This window comes from Prionailurus bengalensis, chromosome D4, assembly GCF_016509475.1.
Source record: "Prionailurus bengalensis isolate Pbe53 chromosome D4, Fcat_Pben_1.1_paternal_pri, whole genome shotgun sequence".
NCBI classification, from domain to species: Eukaryota; Metazoa; Chordata; class Mammalia; order Carnivora; family Felidae; genus Prionailurus; species Prionailurus bengalensis.
In genome coordinates, this window is record NC_057359.1 from 11,368,547 (window position 1) to 11,391,145 (window position 22,599).

At 41.2% G+C, this 22,599-nt stretch overlaps 1 protein-coding gene across 2 annotated transcripts in view; it reads left to right on the forward strand.

The window, feature by feature from the left end:
- PIP5K1B (phosphatidylinositol-4-phosphate 5-kinase type 1 beta) overlaps positions 1–22,599 on the forward strand; it is a 318,684-nt gene that overhangs the window by 109,882 nt on the left and 186,203 nt on the right. For both annotated transcript variants that reach the window (XM_043566259.1, XM_043566257.1), the window contains exon 2: positions 14,899–14,967. In XM_043566259.1, the coding sequence (XP_043422194.1) occupies positions 14,899–14,967 (69 nt within the window). The remainder of the gene's footprint in view (positions 1–14,898; positions 14,968–22,599) is intronic.

Consider the following 22,599-nt stretch of genomic DNA (forward strand, 5'->3'; position numbering starts at 1 on the left):
TGTTTAATGGAGTGCCTGTTGTTATGAGCAGACCAGGAAGGACTTTGGGGCAGTGCCCTCACGTCTTGAATCTACAGGTTGGCCTATTTAGTTGAGTAATTAGGTAATGAGCCGTTTGCACCCCCTCCCCCCCTGCCCCCAGTTTGGTCTTGCATGAGGAGCAGACTCAATCAGCGGCAAATGAAAAATACATCTGTGGCCCTAGCTGGAGACTCGGAGGTGCAAAGGGTCACCGCTAACTCACCTATGGTCCCCAGGTGTCACAAGTCTGCAACTTGGATTAGCCGTGGAGCTTTCAAAAGCTCCCCTGCCACCCGGTAAATTCTGAAACGCCCTCTAGGTTAAGACTCCCTGATGTAGAACGCATTTTACAGAAAATCATCGTGGAAATAGATATTGTGGCCTAACCTCTTGGCTGTGTTTACAAATTGAAAGAGGAAGTACACTGTTGATTAAATGGGCTTCCGATTGTTTTTGCAAGACAGCTAGCGGGGAGAGTGTGGCTTTGTGGAGAGAACTGACTTGCAGGCCCACAAAACTCCGGATCAGGTCTCGTTCCTGCCCCCACGTGACCCCGGGCACGTTGTCCCAAGTCATAGCCTCACTCTTAGACTTAATGTAGAGGCCGCAGAAGGTAGCCATCTACTTGAAGCTCTTTGCATATCCCCAGAGTCATAAAAATAGAAGTGTCCCAGCTCCTGGCCTACCTCCTAATCCACATTTCCTTTGAGATCGTGTTTCTTAGGCAGATCATTAGCACATACCTGCTTTCCCACGTTCATTACTGTTTTCTGTGTCATTCTGTGGTCTGTCATGGGCCTGTTTGTTCTCAGAGCCCAAGGTCACTCTTATTCTTTTTTGGACCACTGGCCAGTCATCCCCTATAGGATGCACGTCTCGGGATCCTCATGTTCGATGGTTTTCAGTGGGCTGGCCCCTGGGAGCCATACACAGGGGTTAGCAGTTACAGGGGATAAGAGAGAATCCAAGGCGTTTTCCCCCTCTCTCTGCTTCAGGGAGCGTCTCCATCAGTGACTCTGTCTTCCCCATGCCTGTAAACATACCTCTCCATCTGTGGTTCCAGCTTCTGCCAATCAACCTTCACCACAGTGTTCTGGCCCCAACAGATAAGCTCCACCTTTTGTGGTTCGTTAACACCCCTTTCTGTTGGTGTGCCTCTGGCCTTGAAAGTGGTGGTGGCTTCCTGCTGATGGGAATGTCTGCATTGCTTCACCATTTTTGCTTCACTTTCCAGCTCACCTATCACATTTATAATCAATTCCGTGTATTAAGTTCCCTCTCTTTAACGCACCCAGAATGGTTTCCGTTTTCCCTACTGGACCCTGACAACTCGCTTGAAGTAATAAAGCGTGTTGATTGCCTTTACTAGTCAGAATGTCTTAGATGACCCCACGCCTGTGCTGAGAATACGGATTCCACAGACCCGCCACCCAAAGGTGGCGGTTTCGTTGTTTTGCTGGGTGGACCAAGACTCTGCATTTTCACAAAGCTCCCTGGGTGCTTGTGAGGGGCAGCACTGGTATAGAGAACCGTAGAGCCAGGCGGAGATGGAGGTGCTTGGGGAGATGGTCCCTGTGTTGCCTACACCCACTAAGGGCTTCACTTCTACAGACCAGCCTTACAGCAAGAGAGCCTGCCTTGGGAAAATGAAAAATGACTACCTCCCATGGATGTTATAGGACAGTCTGTCACGAGTGTCGATAGCACTGGCTAAAGTGGGATGCTAAGGGATTGTTTACAGTGGTAAATGAGCTCATGGATGGGACGGCTTGTCACACATGGTTGTTGCTCAACAAATGACCGTGTGTCTTCTTCCCTCCAATTAAATGAAAGCTCAGATATGGAGAAAGCTAAAGGGATGCCTGGGTGGCTCAGTCAGTTGAGTGTCTGACTCTTGATTTCAGCTCAGATCATGATTCCAGGGTTGTGGGACTGAGCCCTACATCGGGCTCCATGCTGAGTGTAGAGCCTGTTTAAGATTCTCCCTCTGTCTCCCTCTGCCCCTCTCTCCGACACGCACCCTTGCTCGCTGTCTCTAAAAAAAATTTAAAAATTAAAAAAAAAATGTAGAAAGCTATGAGATCATGTAAATTATTTACTCCTGAAGCTAACAGAATCCAGATACTAAATATCAGAAAGGATAGATAAGCAATTAAATAGTCAAAATTCATTGCTTGGTATATATTTCTGTTATCTGAACTGGTGTCTCAACAGCCTAACCATATGATACTGTAAGTTGGCTGTGTTCAATGTCAGAAATAATTTAAGAAAATAAGTCCTAACTGGGAGTCTGTATCAGATCACATGTTAACACATTTCATAAGGAGACCTGACTCTTATGATTATGCCCTTACTTGGCCACTAAGAATTCTGCATTCCAGGCTCTTGCCAGAGACTATAACTTTGAGGGCTCTACTGTCCAATTCTTATCAAAAGGTTGGTTATGAGAAATACTTTCCAGGGAGGATTGCCTGAAGCATATGCAGTCCATTCATTCCTCATTGAGATAGCCTAAATATTGTTCATGGTGTAAGTCAAGTCATGGGATCTCAATGTAATAGCTTCTTGTCAGTTTCCCTTTGCTTGGCAGGATTAGTGAAAAAAGACACATCTATCCTTATGGAGTTTTTTTTAACTCTGCGTTAAATGCAGAGACTCTCAGATTAAGAATACAATCCCATTTACCATTGCACCAAAAATAATAAAATAGTTACCTAGGCATCAACGTAACCACAGACGTGAAAGACCCATGTTTCGAAAACTGTGAAACATTGATGAAAGAAATTGAAAATGACACAAAGAGATGGAAACCTGTTCCATGCTCATGGCTTGGAGAATCAATATTGTCAAAATGTCCATGCTACCCAAGCGATCTATACATTGAATGCAATCCCCATCAAAATACCAACAACTTTTTCACAGAACTAGAACAAATCCTAAAATTTGTGTGGAACCACACAAGACCCCCGAATAGCCAAAGTGGTCTTCAGAAAGGAGAACAAAGCTGGAGGTGTTATACTCTCAGATTTCGAGATACACTACCAAGCTGTAATAATCAAAATAATATGGTACTGGCACAAAAATAGACATACAGATCAATGGAATAGAGAATCCACAAATAAACCTTCACTTAAACTATGAATTAATCTACAACAAAAGAGGCTAGACTATACAATGGGACAAAGACAGTCTCTTCAACAAATGGTGCTGGGAGAACTGGACAGCTACATGCAAAAAAAAAAAGGAAGAGGAAAAAGAGGAAGGAAGGAACTCGACCACTTTATTACACCCTATACAAAAATAAACTCAAAATGAATTAAAGACCTAAATGTGAGACCTAAAACCATAAAACGCCTAGAAGAAAATACAAGCAGTAGTTTCTTGGATGTCAGCCATAGAAACGTTTTTCTAGATATGTTTCCTGAGGCAAGGGAAACAAAAGAGAAATCAAACGAGTGGGACTACACCAAATTAAAAAACTTTTGCAGAGCAAAGGAAACTGTTAGCGAAACAAAAGAGTAACCTACGTATAGGAGAAGATACTTGCAAATGGTGTGTCCTGTGAAGGGTTAATATCCAAATATATAAAGAACTTACACAACTCAACAACGCAAAAACCCAAATAATCCAATTTAAAAAGGAGCAGAGCACTTGAATAGACATTTCTCCAGAGAAGACATCCAGATGGCCAACAGACACATGAAAAGATGCTCAACATCACTCATCATCAGGGAAATGCAAATCAAAACGTCACTGAGGTATCACCTCACACCTGTCAGAATGGCTAACATCAAAAAGACCAGAAATAACAAGTGTCAGTGAGGATGTGGAGAAAAAAGGAACCCTCATGCATTGTTGATAGGAATGCAATCTGGTGCAGCCACTGTGGAAAACAGTATGGAGGTTCTTCAAAAAATTAAAAGTAGAACTACTGTGTGGTTGAGTAATCCCACTACTGGCTATTTATCCAAAGAAAACAAAAGCACTTTGAAAAAATAGATGCCACACCATGCTTACTGCAGCATTATTTACGGTAGGCAAGATATGAAATCAACACATGTTCGTCAATAGATGAGTGGATAAAAAAGTGGTATATGTAGACCATGGAGTATTGGCTATATCAGCTATAAAAAAGAGTGAGATCTTGCCATCTGCAATAACATGGATGGACCTAGAGGGTATAATACTAAGTAAAAGCCATCAGAGAAAGATAAATGCCATATGGTTCCATTGTATGTGGAATTTAAGTGGCAAAACAAATGAACAAAGAAAAAAGATAGACAAAAAAAAGAAAAAAAAGACTTACAAAGAAAACAAACTGATGGTTGCCAGAGGGAAGGTGGGTAGGGGGATCCATGAAATAGATAAGTCATTGACTCATTATATTGAACACTAAAACTCATATAGCAAACACTGTATGTATAATTATACTTCAATTAAAAAGAGAGAAAAAAAACTCTCATAGGTTTCTAGACAGAGAAAACCAGTCAGTTACCATGACAGGGGCATCAGTCTAGCATGAAACTCCTTACTTATAATCCAGAAAGCAAGAACACAGCAATACCATATTTATAGAGAGTTGAAGGAACAAAGGACTGAGCTAAGAATCCCGTCACCAGCCAAGAGATCTAGTCATATATGAGGCCAAAAGAAAGACATGTTTAGACATGGAGTGACTCAAAGCAGACCATCCATGTGCCACTTGTGAGGAAATTACTTAAGAAATGTTCCAGGGGCACCTGGGTGGTTCAGTCTATTAAGAGTCCGACTTCGGCCCAGGTCATGATCTCACGGTCCGTGAGTTCAAGCCCCTCGTCAGGCTCTGTGCTGACAGCTCAGAGCCTGGAGCCTGCTTCGGATTCTGGGTCTCGCTCTCTCTCTGCCCCCCACCCCTGTTCACACTCGGTATCTCTCAAAAATGAAGTTTTTAAAAAAATGTCTTAATACCTCCTGTGGACGAGGAAGAGAGAGGAGATGTCATGGGTTGGATTCTCTGAAAGCAGGCAAGGAAACAGAGTTTTTGCATGCAAGATATTTATTAGAGGTCCACACCTGTGTTAGGAGTTGAAGTGTATCCTGCAAAAAAAAAAAAAAAAAAAAAAAAAAAATATATATATATATATATATATATATATATATATATACACACACACACACACACAAGTTCTAAACCCTGGTACCTGTGAATGTGACCTTATTTGGAAATAGAGCCTTTACTCATGTCATCAAGGAAAATGAGGTCAGGAGGGTGAGCCCTAATCCAATATGGCTGACATCCTTTCCAGAAGAGGAAGATGCCACGTGAAGACAGACACGTGGGGAGAATGCTGTATGACAGGATCGATGCAGCCACAAGCCAGGGAACACCAAGGGTCAGTGGCCACCAGCAGAAGCAGGAAGAGGAAGGGAAGGATTTTACCCAGAGCCTCGGGGGGAGCATGGCCCAGCTGACACCATGATTTGGGACTTGCAGCTTCCAGAACCACGAGAGAAGAAATTCCTACCATGTGAAGGCACACATGTGGAGACTAAACAGCCTGTGAAAGGAAGAGGTGGGGTGAGCAGAGGGAGAAGCCCGGCTCCCCTGCAGGACCCACGAAGCGGGCCCGACTTGGCCAGGAGCTGCCCCGCCATTCGGTCACAGGATGTGGGCAGCCCCAGGGAGGCCATCGCCCCGCTGAGGTGGCTCTTGACAGGGGCAGACCCTGACGGAGTGGATAGGAAAACGTAGATTTTCTTGATGATTTGAAAATAGAATGATAACTAACCAAATATACATGGCATGAACTGTTGTCATTACTAGGAAGAAGAAAGTGGAATTGCAAGTTGGATTAATCCGGCAAAGAGGAAATGAATAAAAATAAATGAGGCAACAATAAATGTAGTTAATAGTAAATAAATATATTGGAAGCAAGCCAGATACAATCCCATCGCAATAGATGTGAATTTGTTAAAATCCCCTTTCAAATGACAGACTCTTAAATTAGCAAAAACAAAACAAAGCTCCAGTTTTAGGCTAGTTTTAAGGAACACAGATAAAACAAAATGACAGCTAAAAAAGTTCAATGGACAAAGATATGCCAAGTGTATGCAAGCAAAAGGAAAACAGAAGTGTACAGGAACCACAGTGGAACTCAAAACTAAAATTATTAAGTAAGAAAGGATCCTTTTCAAAGTAAAGAGGATATTTCACCAGGACACTATTACACATAGATTATACACTAGTCAGCATTGTTGTGGAAAATGTAAGGCAAACAAAACAAAAAAAATTACAGGAGAATATGATAGAACTATAACTATATTATCGTAAGCCAGCCAGGAATAAACACCCTTACTGAAACATCTTTAACGTTCTAGAACTTTCATTTCTCTGAGACAGAATCTTAGAAGTTGGGCCGAACTTGGTCAGTGCATTAATGGTTCTTTTTGAAGGACCGTTGCTACATTTCTGTCTATAAAAAGGTTGAAGCCGTCAGTCGAATGGCGCAGGAAGAGTCCTTGATTATTGACATCCTTGTCAGCATTGGACATTCGCCATCTTTAAAATGTTTTCCAAGTTGGTGGGCAGGTAGTAGCATCTCAGTTATTATAATTCGTGTTCTCTTACCACTCAGCAGGCTTATCCCTTTCACAGGTTTACCAGTGATCTAGATTTTCAGTTCACACCGTTCACTTATTTTGATCCTGTGTGGTTTGTCTTTTCCTTCGTAATCAATTTGTAGAGTTTCCTAGTACGTTAGACACTAACCCTGTCATGTGAGCTGCAATGTAGTACGAGCAGGGGAGGGGCAGAGACAGAGAGAGACACAGAATCTGAAGCAGGCTCCAGGCTCTGAGCCATCAGCACAGAGCCCGACACGGGGCTCGAACTCAACAAACTGCAAGATCACGACCCGAGCCGAAGTCGGATGCTTAACCGACTGAGCCACCCAGGCGCCCCTACCATCTGCATTTTTAGTGAATTCCAACGGACTCAGTCTGGAGCTCTTACCTCTTTTATTTTATACTTATTTACAAATATTCAAAATCCTACCCTAGTTCATGACCTTTAACTTTGACATTATCAAATTTAAAACAAATGACAAGCAAAGAGAAACGAAGTTTGGTGAATGTCAGCATGCCTCGGGGGGCAGAACAGAACCTGGGATATATGGTTCGTGCTATTGATTGTTGCCTGTGGTTCAGGGTTTGAAGAGCATTAGTGTTTTCCTTACTGTTAAGTGTGGAGTGCTCGTTGCATAATCCTTGGAGAATGTAGAAAAAATATAAAAATGGAAACCTGAAGCATTCATAATCCCATCGTCCACAGATAATCACCAGTGCTTCTGTGAATTTCTTTCTTCCTTCTTCCAGGCATATATAGAAATATATAGAATTGTACATAATCTCTCTAAAACATACTCATCTTGGCTCCCATAGTTATGAATGATGCACTTTAACTGGTTCAGGAGCATAGCAGGTCTAGGAACAAATGGTAATTACCACTCTGTCCATTTCATTGCCCATTTGCAGTTTACCAGAACATTCCCAAGCGTCTCATTTGCCTCCCCTGCACAGATGTCCCAGTGAAGAGGTCCGCGTGACCTTTGTTCAACATCGCCCTAAGAAAAGTCGTAGAGTACAGGCAACATTTCATGGCATCCTTTTATCATTATTGCCTATTTTGTAATGTCTTAGAGAAATTGCTTTTTAAAACTGGAAGTTTACCTATTTCTCTTCTCCTCTTTTCTGCTGTCCATTCAGGGGTGACCTACGACATAATACAAAGGATCATTTCATCATCTGTCCTGCATTCAAGCCCGTTAGTCAACCCCTCCCTATGGTGGGTTTTCCAAAGACCCTTCATTGTTGCTCTTGGAAGTTTCTCGGTTTTCAGAGCTGCCAAGTCTTAGAGGTTTAATGACTCAATGGCATCCTTTAGGGAACTCTTCATTCTGTTGATTCTGTTACACCGTTGACGGGTAAAGAAAACCGTGCCCTTACTGTCATTAGCACGTAATAAATGGGAGACATGCACATACCCTAGTGAGAAATGGGCTAGAGCTTCAGACAGATGATCCACCAAAGGAGTTCAAACAACCAAGTAAACATGACAGAGTTGTCTGTCTTGCTTTGAAACATACACAGGCAAAATTAGATGATATTTTTGCCCAGAATTGGCCAGGTGTTTTATTTGATTTTAAATGATGACCCTTGCTGCTGCGAGAGATGCAAAGTTAGATATATTTTACCCAGTAAACATCGTTCTGTGAATCTTTAGCGGCTCTGATGGACTTGCCGTTGGAAATTCTAAGAACACAGAAGGCAGTTTTACTCACAACAAAAAGAAAGCATCCTGAATGTCCGTTAATAAATATTGAACTATGATACATTTTTATGATAGTTATTCAGATGTTAGACCTTTTTCCAATTAATATTTAGTGATGCAGACAATGTTTATATAAAGCGAAAAGGGCCCAAGTACAAAGTTGTATGTAATGTATGACCCCAGTTTTGTTAAAAAATAAACACACATTTGAAAAAGATCCACTGGTAAAATAAGTGAATATTCACAGGTAATAGGATTAAAGGTGATAGTTTTACTTTTCTTTTTCTTATTCAAATAAAATACCTGTGTTACTTTTCATAGGGAAAAAAACATTATGTGAAATTTTCTTTTCATGTTTATTTATTTTTTGAGAGAGAGAGAAAGAGAGAGAGAGAGAGAGAAGGAGCCGGGGAGGGACAGAGACAGAGGGAGACACAGAACCCGAAATGGGCTCCAGGCTCCGAGCTATCGGCACAGAGCCCGATGTGGGGCTTGAACTCATGAGGTGTGAGATCATGACCTGAGCTGAAGTCAGATACGTAACCGACTGAGCCATGCGGGTGCCCCACAAACATTATTTTTAAATTTGAACCCCAGACATTATTTTTAAATTTAAAAAGTATGTTTAGTTTTTAAAATGACTGAAAGATCATGAACACTTATACATTTGATTTAAAAAAATCAAGGAACCTTCCCCATATATTATGAAACTTAATTCCAATTAGTTTGCAGAGTTTTGGGAGTAGTCTGGTTATGTCAGGAAAATGAAAACGTGGCATATTCAGTAGTGTTTTACATCTTAAAAAGGGCTTAAAATGCACGTGGAGATTATGTCTATTGAAGTATGTACAGTCTAAAAGTCTTTTTCATTGATGAAGGAGGTTGTGTTGAGTTAATGACATGGCCATTTATTCCATGCCAACTATATCTAATGTTACCACACCGCTGGCACCTTCCAAAGAATCCTGCGTACATTGTGATTGTTGGTGTTGGACCCCTCAGTTATGTCTTGATCACCTTCCTTCAGGGGATCAGCTCTCTTCCCATGCATAAAACACCCAAGGAGATGGAATCAGATGCTGCCTGCATTGATCTAATGGTGTGTTATTATCTTTCTTAGCAATTTATTCATTCATTCATTCTATAAATATTTACGAAGCACTTACTGTATGCCGGGTACAGTTTAAGTGTTAGAGGTACATCGTTGAACAAAACAGACTAAAGTCCCTGCCTCTGTGGAGTTTAAATTCTTCAGGAGGAGACAGACTGAAACAAAAATCCACTGTAATAAATAAGGAAACTCTATTGTATGTTGGATACTGATGAGTGCTATGGGCAAAAAAGAAAGAAAGGGAGGGAGAGAGGAAGGAATGGAGAGAGAAGGAAAGGAAGAAAGAAAGAGGAAGTAAATAAAAGAAGGAAAGGAAGGAAGAAAGGACGGAAATAAAAGAAGGAAAGGAAGGAAGGAAATAAAAGAACAAAAGAAGGAAAGGAAAGAGAGAGAGAGAAAGAAAAGAAAAGAAAAGAAAAGAAAAGAAAAGAAAAGAAAAGAAAAGAAAAGAAAGAAAGGAAAAGAAAAGAAAAAAGAAATTAAGGAGAGTTAAGGGGAATCAGGAGTATGGGGTATTAGGGCAGGCAGGTACCAAATAGGATATAGTTTAAAATAGGATCATCAAGCTAAGCATCAGATAGAAGTTGACATTTGAACAAAGACCTGAAGGAGATGAGCAGGTACCTGTGGAAGACTGCTCAGGCAGTGGGAATAACTCAAGCAGAAAGCTTTAGTGTAGCAGCATTCTGGTGTTTGAAAAAAAGCAGAGTACGTGAAGCAGGGGAATGGAGGGGAAGTTCAGAGGTGCTCAGGTCAGAGGAGGAATGGGAAGAGGGTGGGTAGATCGTACAGGACCACATCCACCATTGCAAGGACTTTGGCTTTTACCCTGGATGAAATGGGAAACCACTGTAGGGTCTTAAGAGAAAAGGGACCTGGTATGATTAGGTTTAAAGACAGATGACTGTGGCTGAGAGTAGATTGCAGATGGGTGTGGGTGGCCCTAGCAAGCCCTGTTGAGAGACCGAGAGGGGGTAACACATGCTCGAGACGATGGTGGCTCTGCTCACGAACACAGAGCAGGAGTGGTGACAGGTGACTGGATTCTGGATGTCTTTCAGAGGCTTTGCTGGCAGGTTGACTATGGTGTAAGAGAAGGAGGACTCTAAGATTTGGGGCCCGAACAGCAAGAGGTTGGAGATGCCATTAACTGAGATGGCAAAGGTCCAAGGGAAGGAAGGGAGGGAATATCAGGATTATGGTTTTAGATTTGCAAATTTGGAGGTTTCTGGTAGATATCCACATGGAGACGTCAAGAAGACTATTGGATATGCAACTCTGGAGCCCAGAAGAGAGCTCCAGATGGTATTTGGAGACTCTCAAGAAAGTATGGATAGAGAAGAGAACCAAGGAGTCAGTCCTGGGGGTGCCTGGGTGGCTCGGTCGGTTAAGCGTCTGACTTTGGCTCAGGTCATGATCAGGTTTGTGAGTTCAAGTCCCACAGCGGGCTCTGTGCAGACAGCTTGGAGCCTGGAGCCTGTTTCATATTCTGTGTCTCCTTCTCTGTCTGCCCCTCCTCCACTTGCACTCTGTCTCTCTATCTCAAAAATGAATAAAAACATATAAAAACAATTTTAAAGAAAGAGTCAGTCCTGGATACTCCAATATTAAGAGGTTACAGAGAAAGAAAGGAGAACCATCTAAGGAGACTGATAGGTCAGGCAGAATGGGGACTTAGAGTTAGCCATTGGATTTGGCAGCATGGAGGTCCTTGGTGATTTTGATGAAGACGTTCACAGTGTAGTGGGGAGAGCAAACCCCTGATTGAGGTGCATTAAGGAGAGAATACGTGAAAAGGAATCAGGGGTTGAGAGTAGAAACATCTTTTTCAAGGAGTTTTGCCGCAAGGAGGAAGTGGAATCCAGAAAAGGCTTTTATTTTGTTAAGGTGGAAGAAATGGCAGAGCGCTGATGGGGTAGAAATAGAGTGAAAAATTGAAGCCGCCGAGAGGAAGGGGAGAATCGTAGGAACGAAGTCCTTGAATAGGTGACAGGCTCTGCACAGTTTAAATAAGCTTTTCTTGTTTTAGAATTACTAACTGTTGTCACATTCATTGCCAGCATTTCCACCTTGTTGCTTGCCTTTTAATATGTTCATGATCTATTTTGATATTAAGTCGAGAAATTTGAGCGGTCAAATCAACTGAACTTTTTTATTGTGTAGCTTTTATGTGTATAAAAATGTTTGCCTACGCAAGGATCCAATATTAGTTAAATACCTATATATTCGTATAAAGTAATTGCGTAATTTGAGCTTTTCCAGGGGCATGACCTAGCCTTTGGTTTGCCTTTTTTTTCAATGAACCTGAGACCTTTCAGGTATTATAATTCCACTTATACATTATTCAAGCCTCACCAAAATATTATGAAGAGACTAAAAAATCAATTATTTTTTTAAAAATGTTTATTTTGAGTTGGGGGAGGGGAGGGGGTGAGAGAGAGAGGGAGAGAGAGAGAATCCCATTGTGGGGCTCCATCTCATGAACTGTAAAATCATGACCTGAGCCTAAACCAAGAGTCAAACACTTAATTGACTGAGCCACCTGGGTGCATTGAAAATCAATTATTTTTTAATTGTATTAAGCAGATATAGTATGGGAAGCACTAGCATGTGAAACACCTGTCCATATTATAGTTGATAGGTTATAATCCAGTTAGTTATATGGACACAAATGGAAATACAAATTTGTCTACGAGAGTGCTTTGATGGGTGGGCAGTCATAGGTCTGGTGAGGTTAGTTTGCCATGATCCATTCTTTAATTTCCTTGGATGTTTTTTTAGTCCTTTCAAGCATGTAGGAGTCTTTTAGTCCCAATGCAGAGAAATGGCTAGCAAATTCTTAGGTTTAATCCACACCATATTTATTAAAAGCCCAAGATTTATGGGTGCCTGGGTGGCTTAGTTAGGCCTCCGACTTCAGCTCAGGTCATGATCCCATGGTTTGTGAGTTTGAGCCCCGCGTCAGGCTCTGTGCTGGAGCCTGCTTCCAATTCTGTGTCTCCCTCTCTCTCTCCTCTCTCTCCCTCCCTCCCTCTCTCTCTCTCTCTCAAAAATAAACATTAAAAAAAATTAAAAGCCCAAGATTTAAAATCTGCTTCAACAACCTAATTGTCCATCAGTAGATGAATGGGTAAGGTAGATGTGGTACACACACACACACACACACACACACTGAACTGCGACTCAGCCATAACACAGGATGAGATCTTGCCATTTGCGACCATATGGATGGACCCAGAGAGTGTAATGCTAAGTGAAATAAGTCAGAGAAAGTCAAATACCAAATGATTTCACCAATACGGGGGGGTCTAAAGAACAGACGAATAAGCAAGCAAATGCAGAAGCAGACCCTTGAATCTAGAGAAGAGACTGATCGTTGCCAGACGGGAAGGGATGAGGGGGACAGGTAAAAATGGGGACGGGGAGGGAGATATACAGGCTTCCAGAATGAGTAAGTGACAGGGATGAAAAATACAACATAAGGAATTTGGTTAATGGACTTTTGATAGTGTTATAGGGAGACTGAGGGTAGCTGCCCTTGTGAGCAGAGCAGAGCATCCAGACTTGTCACATCAGTGTGTGGTACCCCCAAACCTAATATAACATTGTGTCCATTATACTTTAATTAAAACTTTTTCTTCTTAAAAAAATAAAATAACATGTGCTTCAAAGGGTTACAAGAAAGTCAGAAGTGTTACCCCTCCTTGGTGTATCCTAAGAAAAGACCCTTAAATGTCACGGTTCTGGATTAAGTAGTTCTTCTCGTTTGCCAGATAAGTAACTGGCTATAAAAATTAAGGTGAATTAAAAGGTAAGATGCAAAAATCTTAGCCTTACAAAGTGAAAAGGACGCATGTTTAAACATCTTACATATTCCAGTGAGACAAAAATATTTTCTCTAAAAGCATTGAAAGAAGTCACATAGGGAGTCAATAGTGTTGTGCATGAAAAATAGAAAACTTCTCTGTGTCTTAATTATAATATGAAAGACAGCAGCATGGAAAATATTAATAACGTGCTTGGATACAGATGAATAACCTTGATACATAAAAATCAATAAGAAAAACACTAGTAATAATAACCATAATGGGTAAAAATCAATAACTAAAACACTAAGAACCCAGTACATAAGCAGACACAGTAATAGAAAACTCAAAAGATGAGCGGCTCCTGGGTGGTTCAGTTGGTTAAGTATCTGACTTTGGCTCAGGTCATGATCTCGTGGTTCGTGAGTTCGAGCCCCTCATCAGGCTCTGAACTGACAGCTCAGAGCCTGGAGCCTGCTTTAGATTCTGTGTGTATGTGTCTCTCTCTGTCCCTCCCCTGCTTGTGCTCTGTCTCTCTCTGTCTCTGTCTCTCTCTCTCTGTCTCAAAGATAAACATTTTTAAAAATTAGAAAACTCAAAAGAAATACAGGGAGGTAAAAAAAGGCAAAAAAAACCAGGTATGCAAACCATCTTAACATTTACTAATAATTTTCAGAAGTGCACATTAATATCAAGAGATGCTTTCTTTCACCTCTGAAATTAGCAAAGATAATTAAAATGGTAATAGTCACTGAAAGCATGTAATGAAACACGCACCCACTCACCGAAGATAGTGTGAATGGGCATATGCTGGGAAAGAAAGTTACTATTCTTCTAATGACCTTGATATTCTAGGAATCTAAGAAAACACTGAAATTGGACAAAAATAGAAGCACAAAATAATTCTTGTTGTATTATTTGTAGGCGTAAAACCCTTGGAGCGCCTCACCTGTCCTTTAATGTTAGCGTTGTCGAAGGTGAAGGACTAACATGCAGTTGTGTTCACACACTGGCGTGCCCTGCAGCCAGAGACAATGATTATTCCTACAATGAGATGTTTGTAATCAAACGGGAAAACGCATATTACCTAAATGTCTTTGAAAACTGCTGGGTGAAAGTGGTATCCTAACATTCTAAGCATAAAACTACGTGGAACCAAAGGCGATAACATAGAAGCCCAAATGTGAAGAGTGGAGTTGCCCAAGGGCAGTAGAATTGAGTACTTTTTTTGTCCTGATTTATATTTTTTGGTACTTTCCAGATACTTTTAGAGGAAGCATCTATAATCAGAGGAAGCTTTTTTTTTTTAAGACTTTATAGAAAGAAACTTGTGTGTATGATTTGGGCTTGGACTTCTACACCATCTTTCTTAGCGCATATGGGAGCAAGTATTGTACCAAAATGGTTTAGCGGTAAAGATTTATTTTGTAAAGACTGGGGAACACAGATTTTTTTCTTTTTTCTTTTCCTTTTTTTTTTTTTTTTGTTTTGGTTTGTTAGTATTCTGAGAAATCTCTTCCTTTCTTGGAGATCAGAGTGATAACAACACAGATGTAATTAACCGAAGCAGATTCTCCAGGTAACAGTATTATTAGCATATGGTGTTTCAGAGCCGAGTGGTAAGTTGACCCGGGTACGTTTTTCTCCTGTAGATGTCGTCTGCTGCTGAAAATGGAGATGCAGCATCTGGAAAACAGAACGAAGAAAAAACTTACAAAAAGGTGAGTGACTGTTTTGTTTTCTTTCTTCAGTTCAGAAAGAGGAACGCGGTCGTTGCCTGGAAAGTTGCATATATCCGAGGCCTTGTTTCCCTCTAAAGCAGTTGTGTGTAAATTACAGCCTTAGTTTCCTGTTGCCCTCACGGATTCAGTGGTTCAAACGACACAGAGGTATTGTCTTGTAGGACTACAGGTCACAAGGCCAACATGGGTCTCCCTGGGCCAGGATCCAGGTGGCTGTAGGCTGCGTTCCTTTCGGGAGTTTCTAGGGGACAGTCTGTTGTTCCCTTGTCTTTCCAGCTTCTCCAAGTTGCCTGTGTTGCCCGTTATCATGATTCCCTTCCAACCTCAAAGATGGCAAAGACCAGCTGAGTCTCTCTCAGTCTGTATCACTCTGACACTTCAAAGAACGCTTGTGATTACGCTGAGCCCTCCTAGATAATTCAGAATAATCCCTTTTTTAATTATTACTAGTTTTTTGAGAGAGAGAGAGAGAGAGAGAATATCCCAAGCAGGTTCCACAGTCCGTGCAGAACCCAATGCAGGGCTCGATCCCCTGACCCTGGGAACATGACCTGAGCTAAAACCAAAAGTTGAATGCTCAACTCCCAGGCGCCCCTAATCCCTTTATTTTCAAGTCAGCTGATCAGCAACCTTAATTTCTTTTGCAACCTTAACACCTCCTTGCCATATGACATATTCACAGATCGCCATGAGACATGGACGTCTTTGGGGAGGGGTGGGTTTTCCATGTTGTACGTCATTGACAGTTACTATGCTATATAGATCATTGACAGAAGGTGGTTATTTGAAGACTCTTGTAACTCTTAAGAAGAAGGCTCTTATGTGTGTGTAGTGTTCTGTGTCCAGTATGTGAATCTTTTTTAAAATAATTTTTTTTAGGGGCGCCTGGGTGGCGCAGTCGGTTAAGCGTCCGACTTCAGCCAGGTCACGATCTCGCGGTCCGGGAGTTCGAGCCCCGCGTCAGGCTCTGGGCTGATGGCTCAGCGCCTGGAGCCTGTTTCCGATTCTGTGTCTCCCTCTCTCTGCCCCTCCCCCGTTCATGCTCTGTCTCTCTCTGTCCCAAAATAAATAAACGTTGAAAAAAAATTTTTTTTTTAATAAAATAAAATAAAATAATTTTTTTAGATGTTTGTTTATTTTTGAGAGAGAGAGAGAGAGAGAGAAGGTGATCAGGGGGAGGGGCAGAGAGAAGGGGACAGAGGATCTAAAGCAGGCTCTGTGCTGACAGCAACAGCCCGATGCGGGGCTGAAACTCACAAAATGCAAGATTATGACCTTGAGCCGAAGTCACACGCTTCACCAACTGAGCCACCCAGGTGCCCCCAGTATATGCATCTTTTAATTGACTTGCTGCTTCCCACCAAAATTTTACACACTTTCTACCTTTGTATTTAAAAAAAAAAAATTGTAGTATGAACTTTTGTCCCATCCCTTTGTAAGCCTCTCAGATTCTGTGCCTTCAGCCCATTTCACAAAAATCCCCTTCCAGACGTTCCAGTGTATCTTACCTTGCCATTCTTTGACTTTGATAAATTCTTGGCTGCTGGCGAGGAAGCTAATGTTCAAACATATTACTGGGGAGTATATGTTCCCAGGCACCACTGCTCCTGATTTTAAATCGACTGCACATTTTACCTTTAAAAGTCCTTGTCCTCCTTCTGTCTTGCGAGTAGGAGGTTTGTATATGCAAGGTCTGTTATATCATAACTTTTCCTTTTGCTTTTTACTCTTTCGTGGATAGCTAGCAAGAAGTTTTGCCATAAAGTACAGGAACCACCTGATCCAACTGCATATTCGCGTCATGGAATTAACAGGATATATTTCCTGTTCCATTTTTTTGTGGGAGAATATGCCCCTTTTCCTGGTACAGCTTCTGACTTGCCTACTCAGCCAAACCTAGAAATATAAGCAGGGAGTTTCTGTCCAAAGTGATGACGTGGTGGGGGCAGAGTAGGGTGAAGTTTCCGGAACTAAGAAGTGTCATGTTATGTCATCTCAAACATGCAAATCTGGCCAGAGGCAGTGACGTCTCTGATAGCATATTTGACTCAGCAGCATTGGTAAGGTCTTCAGAACCAAAAGTCAGATATTAAGATCGCAAAGAATTCCAGTAAATAAGAGAAGATTATTTAATCCTGGAGGATTATTAACAGGACAGAGTTTTTTTTTTTCTTGTGCGTGGCGGCAACCGGATGCTTCGAATGGTCTCTGATTTTCAGACGAAGATGAGCAGTGGAGGGAGAGGTGTTTAGCTTCTCTGAGAAAAACACCGAAAAGCATAGTTCCTGAGTCTTCAGTCCTCAGTAAATAGGGTGTTGACGTGCACAGGAGGAAGAGGGACTACTCAGAGAAAGTATCGCTTCGCTAGCAGGGGACGGCTCGGCTGAACTACTCCATTGAAGTCTTCTCCATGGAGCAAAGACATCGTCACACTGGAGGTGTTAATCACAGAATTCCTACAGAAGAATCTCCAGGAAATAACAACAGCTAATGAGCTGATCAAAAAGGATTTAAATAATATAACAGAAAGTGAATTTAGAATAATAGTCATAAAATTAATCGCTGGGCTTGAAAACAGTATACAGGACAGCAGAGAATCTCTTGCTACAGAGATCAAGGGACTAAGGAACAGTCACGAGGAGCTGAAAAATGCTTTAAACGAAATGCATAACAAAATGGAAACCACCACAGCTCGGCTTGAAGAGGCAGAGGAGAGAATAGGTGAACTAGAAGATAAAGTTATGGAAAAAGAGGAAGCTGAGAAAAAGAGAGATAAAAAAATCCAGGAGTATGAGGGGAAAATTAGAGAATTAAGTGATACACTAAAAAGAAATAATATACGCATAATTGGTATCCCAGAGGAGGAAGAGAGAGGGAAAGGTGCTGAAGGGGTACTTGAAGAAATCATAGCTGAGAACTTCCCTGAACTGGGGAAGGAAAAAGGCATTGAAATCCAAGAGGCACAGAGAACTCCCTTCAGACGTAACTTGAATCGATCTTCTGCACGACATATCATAGTGAAACTGGCAAAATACAAGGATAAAGAGAAAATTCTGAAAGCAGCAAGGGGTAAACGTGCCCTCACATATAAAGGGAGACCTATAAGACTCGTGACTGATCTCTCTTTTGAAACTTGGCAGGCCAGAAAGAATTGGCAAGAGATTTTCAGGGTGCTAGACAGAAAAAATATGCAGCCAAGAATCCTTTATCCAGCAAGTCTGTCATTTAGAATAGAAGGAGAGATAAAGGTCTTCCCAAACAAACAAAAACTGAAGGAATTTGTCACCACTAAACCAGCCCTACAAGAGATCCTAAGGGGGACCCTGTGAGACAAAGTCCCAGAGACATCACTATAAGCATAAAACATACAGACATCACAATGACTCTAAACCCGTATCTTTCTATAATAACACTGAATGTAAATGGATTAAATGCGCCAACCAAAAGACATAGGGTATCAGAATGGATAAAAAAACAAGACCCATCTATTTGCTGTCTACAAGAGACTCATTTTAGACCTGAGGACACCTTTAGATTGAGAGTGAGGGGATGGAGAACTATTTATCATGCGACTGGAAGCCAGAAGAAAGCTGGAGTAGCCATACTTATATCAGACAAACTAGACTTTAAATTAAAGGCTGTAACAAGAGATGAAGAAGGACATTATATAATAGTTACAGGGTCTATCCATCAGGAAGAGCTAACAATTATAAATGTCTATGCACCGAATACCGGAGCCCCCAAATATATAAAACAATTACTCATAAACATAAGCAACCTTATTGATAAGAATGTGGTAATTGCAGGGGACTTTAACACTCCACTTACAGAAATGGATAGATCATCTAGACACACGGTCAATAAAGAAACAAGGGCCCTGAATGAGACATTGGATGAGATGGACTTGACAGATATATTTAGAACTCTGCATCCCAAAGCAACAGAATATACTTTCTTCTCGAGTGCACATGGAACATTCTCCAAGATAGATCATATACTGGGTCACAAAACAGCCCTTCATAAGTTTACAAGAATTGAAATTATACCATGCTTACTTTCAGACCACAATGCCATGAAGCTTGAAATCAACCACAGAAAAAAGTCTGGAAGACCTCCAAAAGCATGGAGGTTAAAGAACACCCTACTAACGAATGAGTGGGTCAACCAGGCAATTAGAGAAGAAATTAAAAAATATATGGAAACAAACGAAAATGAAAATACAACAATCCAAACGCTTTGGGACGCAGCAAAGGCAGTCCTGAGAGGAAAATACATTGCAATCCAGGCCTATCTCAAGAAACAAGAAAAATCCCAAATACAAAATCTAACAGCACACCTAAAGGAACTAGAAGCAGAACAGCAAAGGCAGCCTAAGCCCAGCAGAAGAAGAGAAATAATAAAGATCAGAGCAGAAATAAACAATATAGAAACTAAAAAAACTGTAGAGCAGATCAACGAAACCAAGAGTTGGTTTTTTGAAAAAATAAACAAAATTGACAAACCTCTAGCCAGGCTTCTCAAAAAGAAAAGGGAGATGACCCAAATAGATAAAATCATGAATGAAAATGGAATTATTACAACCAATCCCTCAGAGATACAAACAATTATCAGGGAATACTATGAAAACTTATATGCCAACAAATTGGACAACCTGGAAGAAATGGACGAATTCCTGAACACCCACACGCTTCCAAAACTCAATCAGGAGGAAATAGAAAGCTTGAACAGACCCATAACCAGCGAAGAAATTGAATCAGTTATCAAAAATCTCCCAACAAATAAGAGTCCAGGACCAGATGGCTTCCCAGGGGAGTTCTACCAGACGTTTAAAGCAGAGATAATACCTATCCTTCTCAAGCTATTCCAAGAAATAGAAAGGGAAGGAAAACTTCCAGACTCATTCTATGAAGCCAGTATCACTTTGATTCCTAAACCAGACAGAGACCCAGTCAAAAAAGAGAACTACAGGCCAATATCCCTGATGAATATGGATGCAAAAATTCTCAATAAGATACTAGCAAATCGAATTCAACGGCATATAAAAAGAATTATTCACCATGATCAAGTGGGATTCATTCCTGGGATGCAGGGCTGGTTCAACATTCGCAAATCAATCAACGTGATACATCACATTAACAAAAAAAGAGAGAAGAACCATATGATCCTGTCAATCGATGCAGAAAAGGCCTTCGACAAAATCCAGCACCCTTTCTTAATAAAAACCCTTGAGAAAGTCGGGATAGAAGGAACATACTTAAAGATCATAAAAGCCATTTATGAAAAGCCCACAGCTAACATCATCCTCAACGGGGAAAAACTGAAAGCTTTTTCCCTGAGATCAGGAACACGACAAGGATGCCCACTCTCACCGCTGCTGTTTAACATAGTGCTGGAAGTTCTAGCATCAGCAATCAGACAACAAAAGGAACTCAAAGGCATCAAAATTGGCAAAGATGAAGTCAAGCTTTCGCTTTTTGCAGATGACATGATATTATACATGGAAAATCCGATAGACTCCACCAAAAGTCTGCTAGAACTGATACAGGAATTCAGCAAAGTTGCAGGATACAAAATCAATGTACAGAAATCAGTTGCATTCTTATACACTAACAATGAAGCAACAGAAAGACAAATAAAGAAACTGATCCCATTCACAATTGCACCAAGAAGCATAAAATACCTAGGAATAAATCTAACCAAAGATGTAAAGGATCTGTATGCTGAAAACTATAGAAAGCTTCTGAAGGAAATTGAAGAAGATTTAAAGAAATGGAAAGACATTCCCTGCTCATGGATTGGAAAAATAAATATTGTCAAAATGTCAATACTACCCAAAGCTATCTACACATTCAATGCAATCCCAATCAAAATTGCACCAGCATTCTTCTCGAAACTAGAACAAGCCATCCTAAAATTCATATGGAACCACAAAAGGCCCCGAATAGCCAAAGGAATTTTGAAGAAGAAGACCAAAGCAGGAGGCATCACAATCCCAGACTTTAGCCTCTACTACAAAGCTGTCATCATCAAGACAGCATGGTATTGGCACCAAAACAGACACATAGACCAATGGAATAGAATAGAAACCCCGGAACTAGACCCACAAACGTATGGCCAACTCATCTTTGACAAAGCAGGAAAGAACATCCAATGGAAAAAAGACAGCCTCTTTAACAAATGGTGCTGGGAGAACTGGACAGCAACATGCAGAAGGTTGAAACTAGACCACTTTCTCACACCATTCACAAAAATAAACTCAAAATGGATAAAGGACCTAAATGTGAGACAGGAAACCATCAAAACCTTAGAGGAGAAAGCAGGAAAAGACCTCTCTGACCTCAGCCGTAGCAATCTCTTACTCGACACATCCCCAAAGGCAAGGGAATTAAAAGCAAAAGTGAATTCCTGGGACCTTATGAAGATAAAAAGCTTCTGCACAGCAAAGGAAACAACCAACAAAACTAAAAGGCAACCAACGGAATGGGAAAAGATATTCGCAAATGACATATCGGACAAAGGGCTAGTATCCAAAATCTATAAAGAGCTCACCAAACTCCACACCCGAAAAACAAATAACCCAGTGAAGAAATGGGCAGAAAACATGAATAGACACTTCTCTAAAGAAGACATCCGGATGGCCAACAGGCACATGAAAAGATGTTCAGCGTCGCTCCTTATCAGGGAAATACAAATCAAAACCACACTCAGGTATCACCTCACGCCAGTCAGAGTGGCCAAAATGAACAAATCAGGAGACTATAGATGCTGGAGAGGATGTGGAGAAACGGGAACCCTCTTGCACTGTTGGTGGGAATGCAAATTGGTGCAGCCGCTCTGGAAAGCAGTGTGGAGGTTCCTCAGAAAATTAAAAATAGACCTACCCTATGACCCAGCAATAGCACTGCTAGGAATTTATCCAAGGGATACAGGAGCACTGATGCATAGGGCCACTTGTACCCCAATGTTCATAGCAGCACTCTCAACAATAGCCAAATTATGGAAAGAGCCTAAATGTCCATCAACTGATGAATGGATAAAGAAATTGTGGTTTATATACACAATGGAATATTACATGGCAATGAGAAAAAATGAAATATGGCCTTTTGTAGCAACGTGGATGGAACTGGAGAGTGTGATGCTAAGTGAAATAAGCCATACAGAGAAAGACAGATACCATATGGTCTCACTCTTATGTGGATCCTGAGAAACTTAACAGGAACCCATGGGGGAGGGGAAGGAGAAAAAAAAAAAAAAAGAGGTTAGAATGGGAGAGAGCCAAAGCATAAGAGACTGTAAAAAACTGAGAACAAACTGAGGGTTGATGGGGGGTGGGAGGGAGGAGAGGGTGGGTGATGGGTATTGAGGAGGGCACCTTTTGGGATGAGCACTGGGTGTTGTATGGAAACCAATTTGTCAATAAATTTCAGAAAAAAAAAAAGAAAAAAAAAAAAAAAAAAAAGAATTCCTAGAGGTGGCTGGGGTCTCCTTAGCTATTGGAAATGTGTTTGTCTCTAGGCCCAGATGGACCGTTCCCCCAAATGAAAGAGCTTCAGGCTCACGTAGGGAAACCCCTGGGTGTGAGCTCTGAAAAAGCGGGACAGGGCAGGAGAC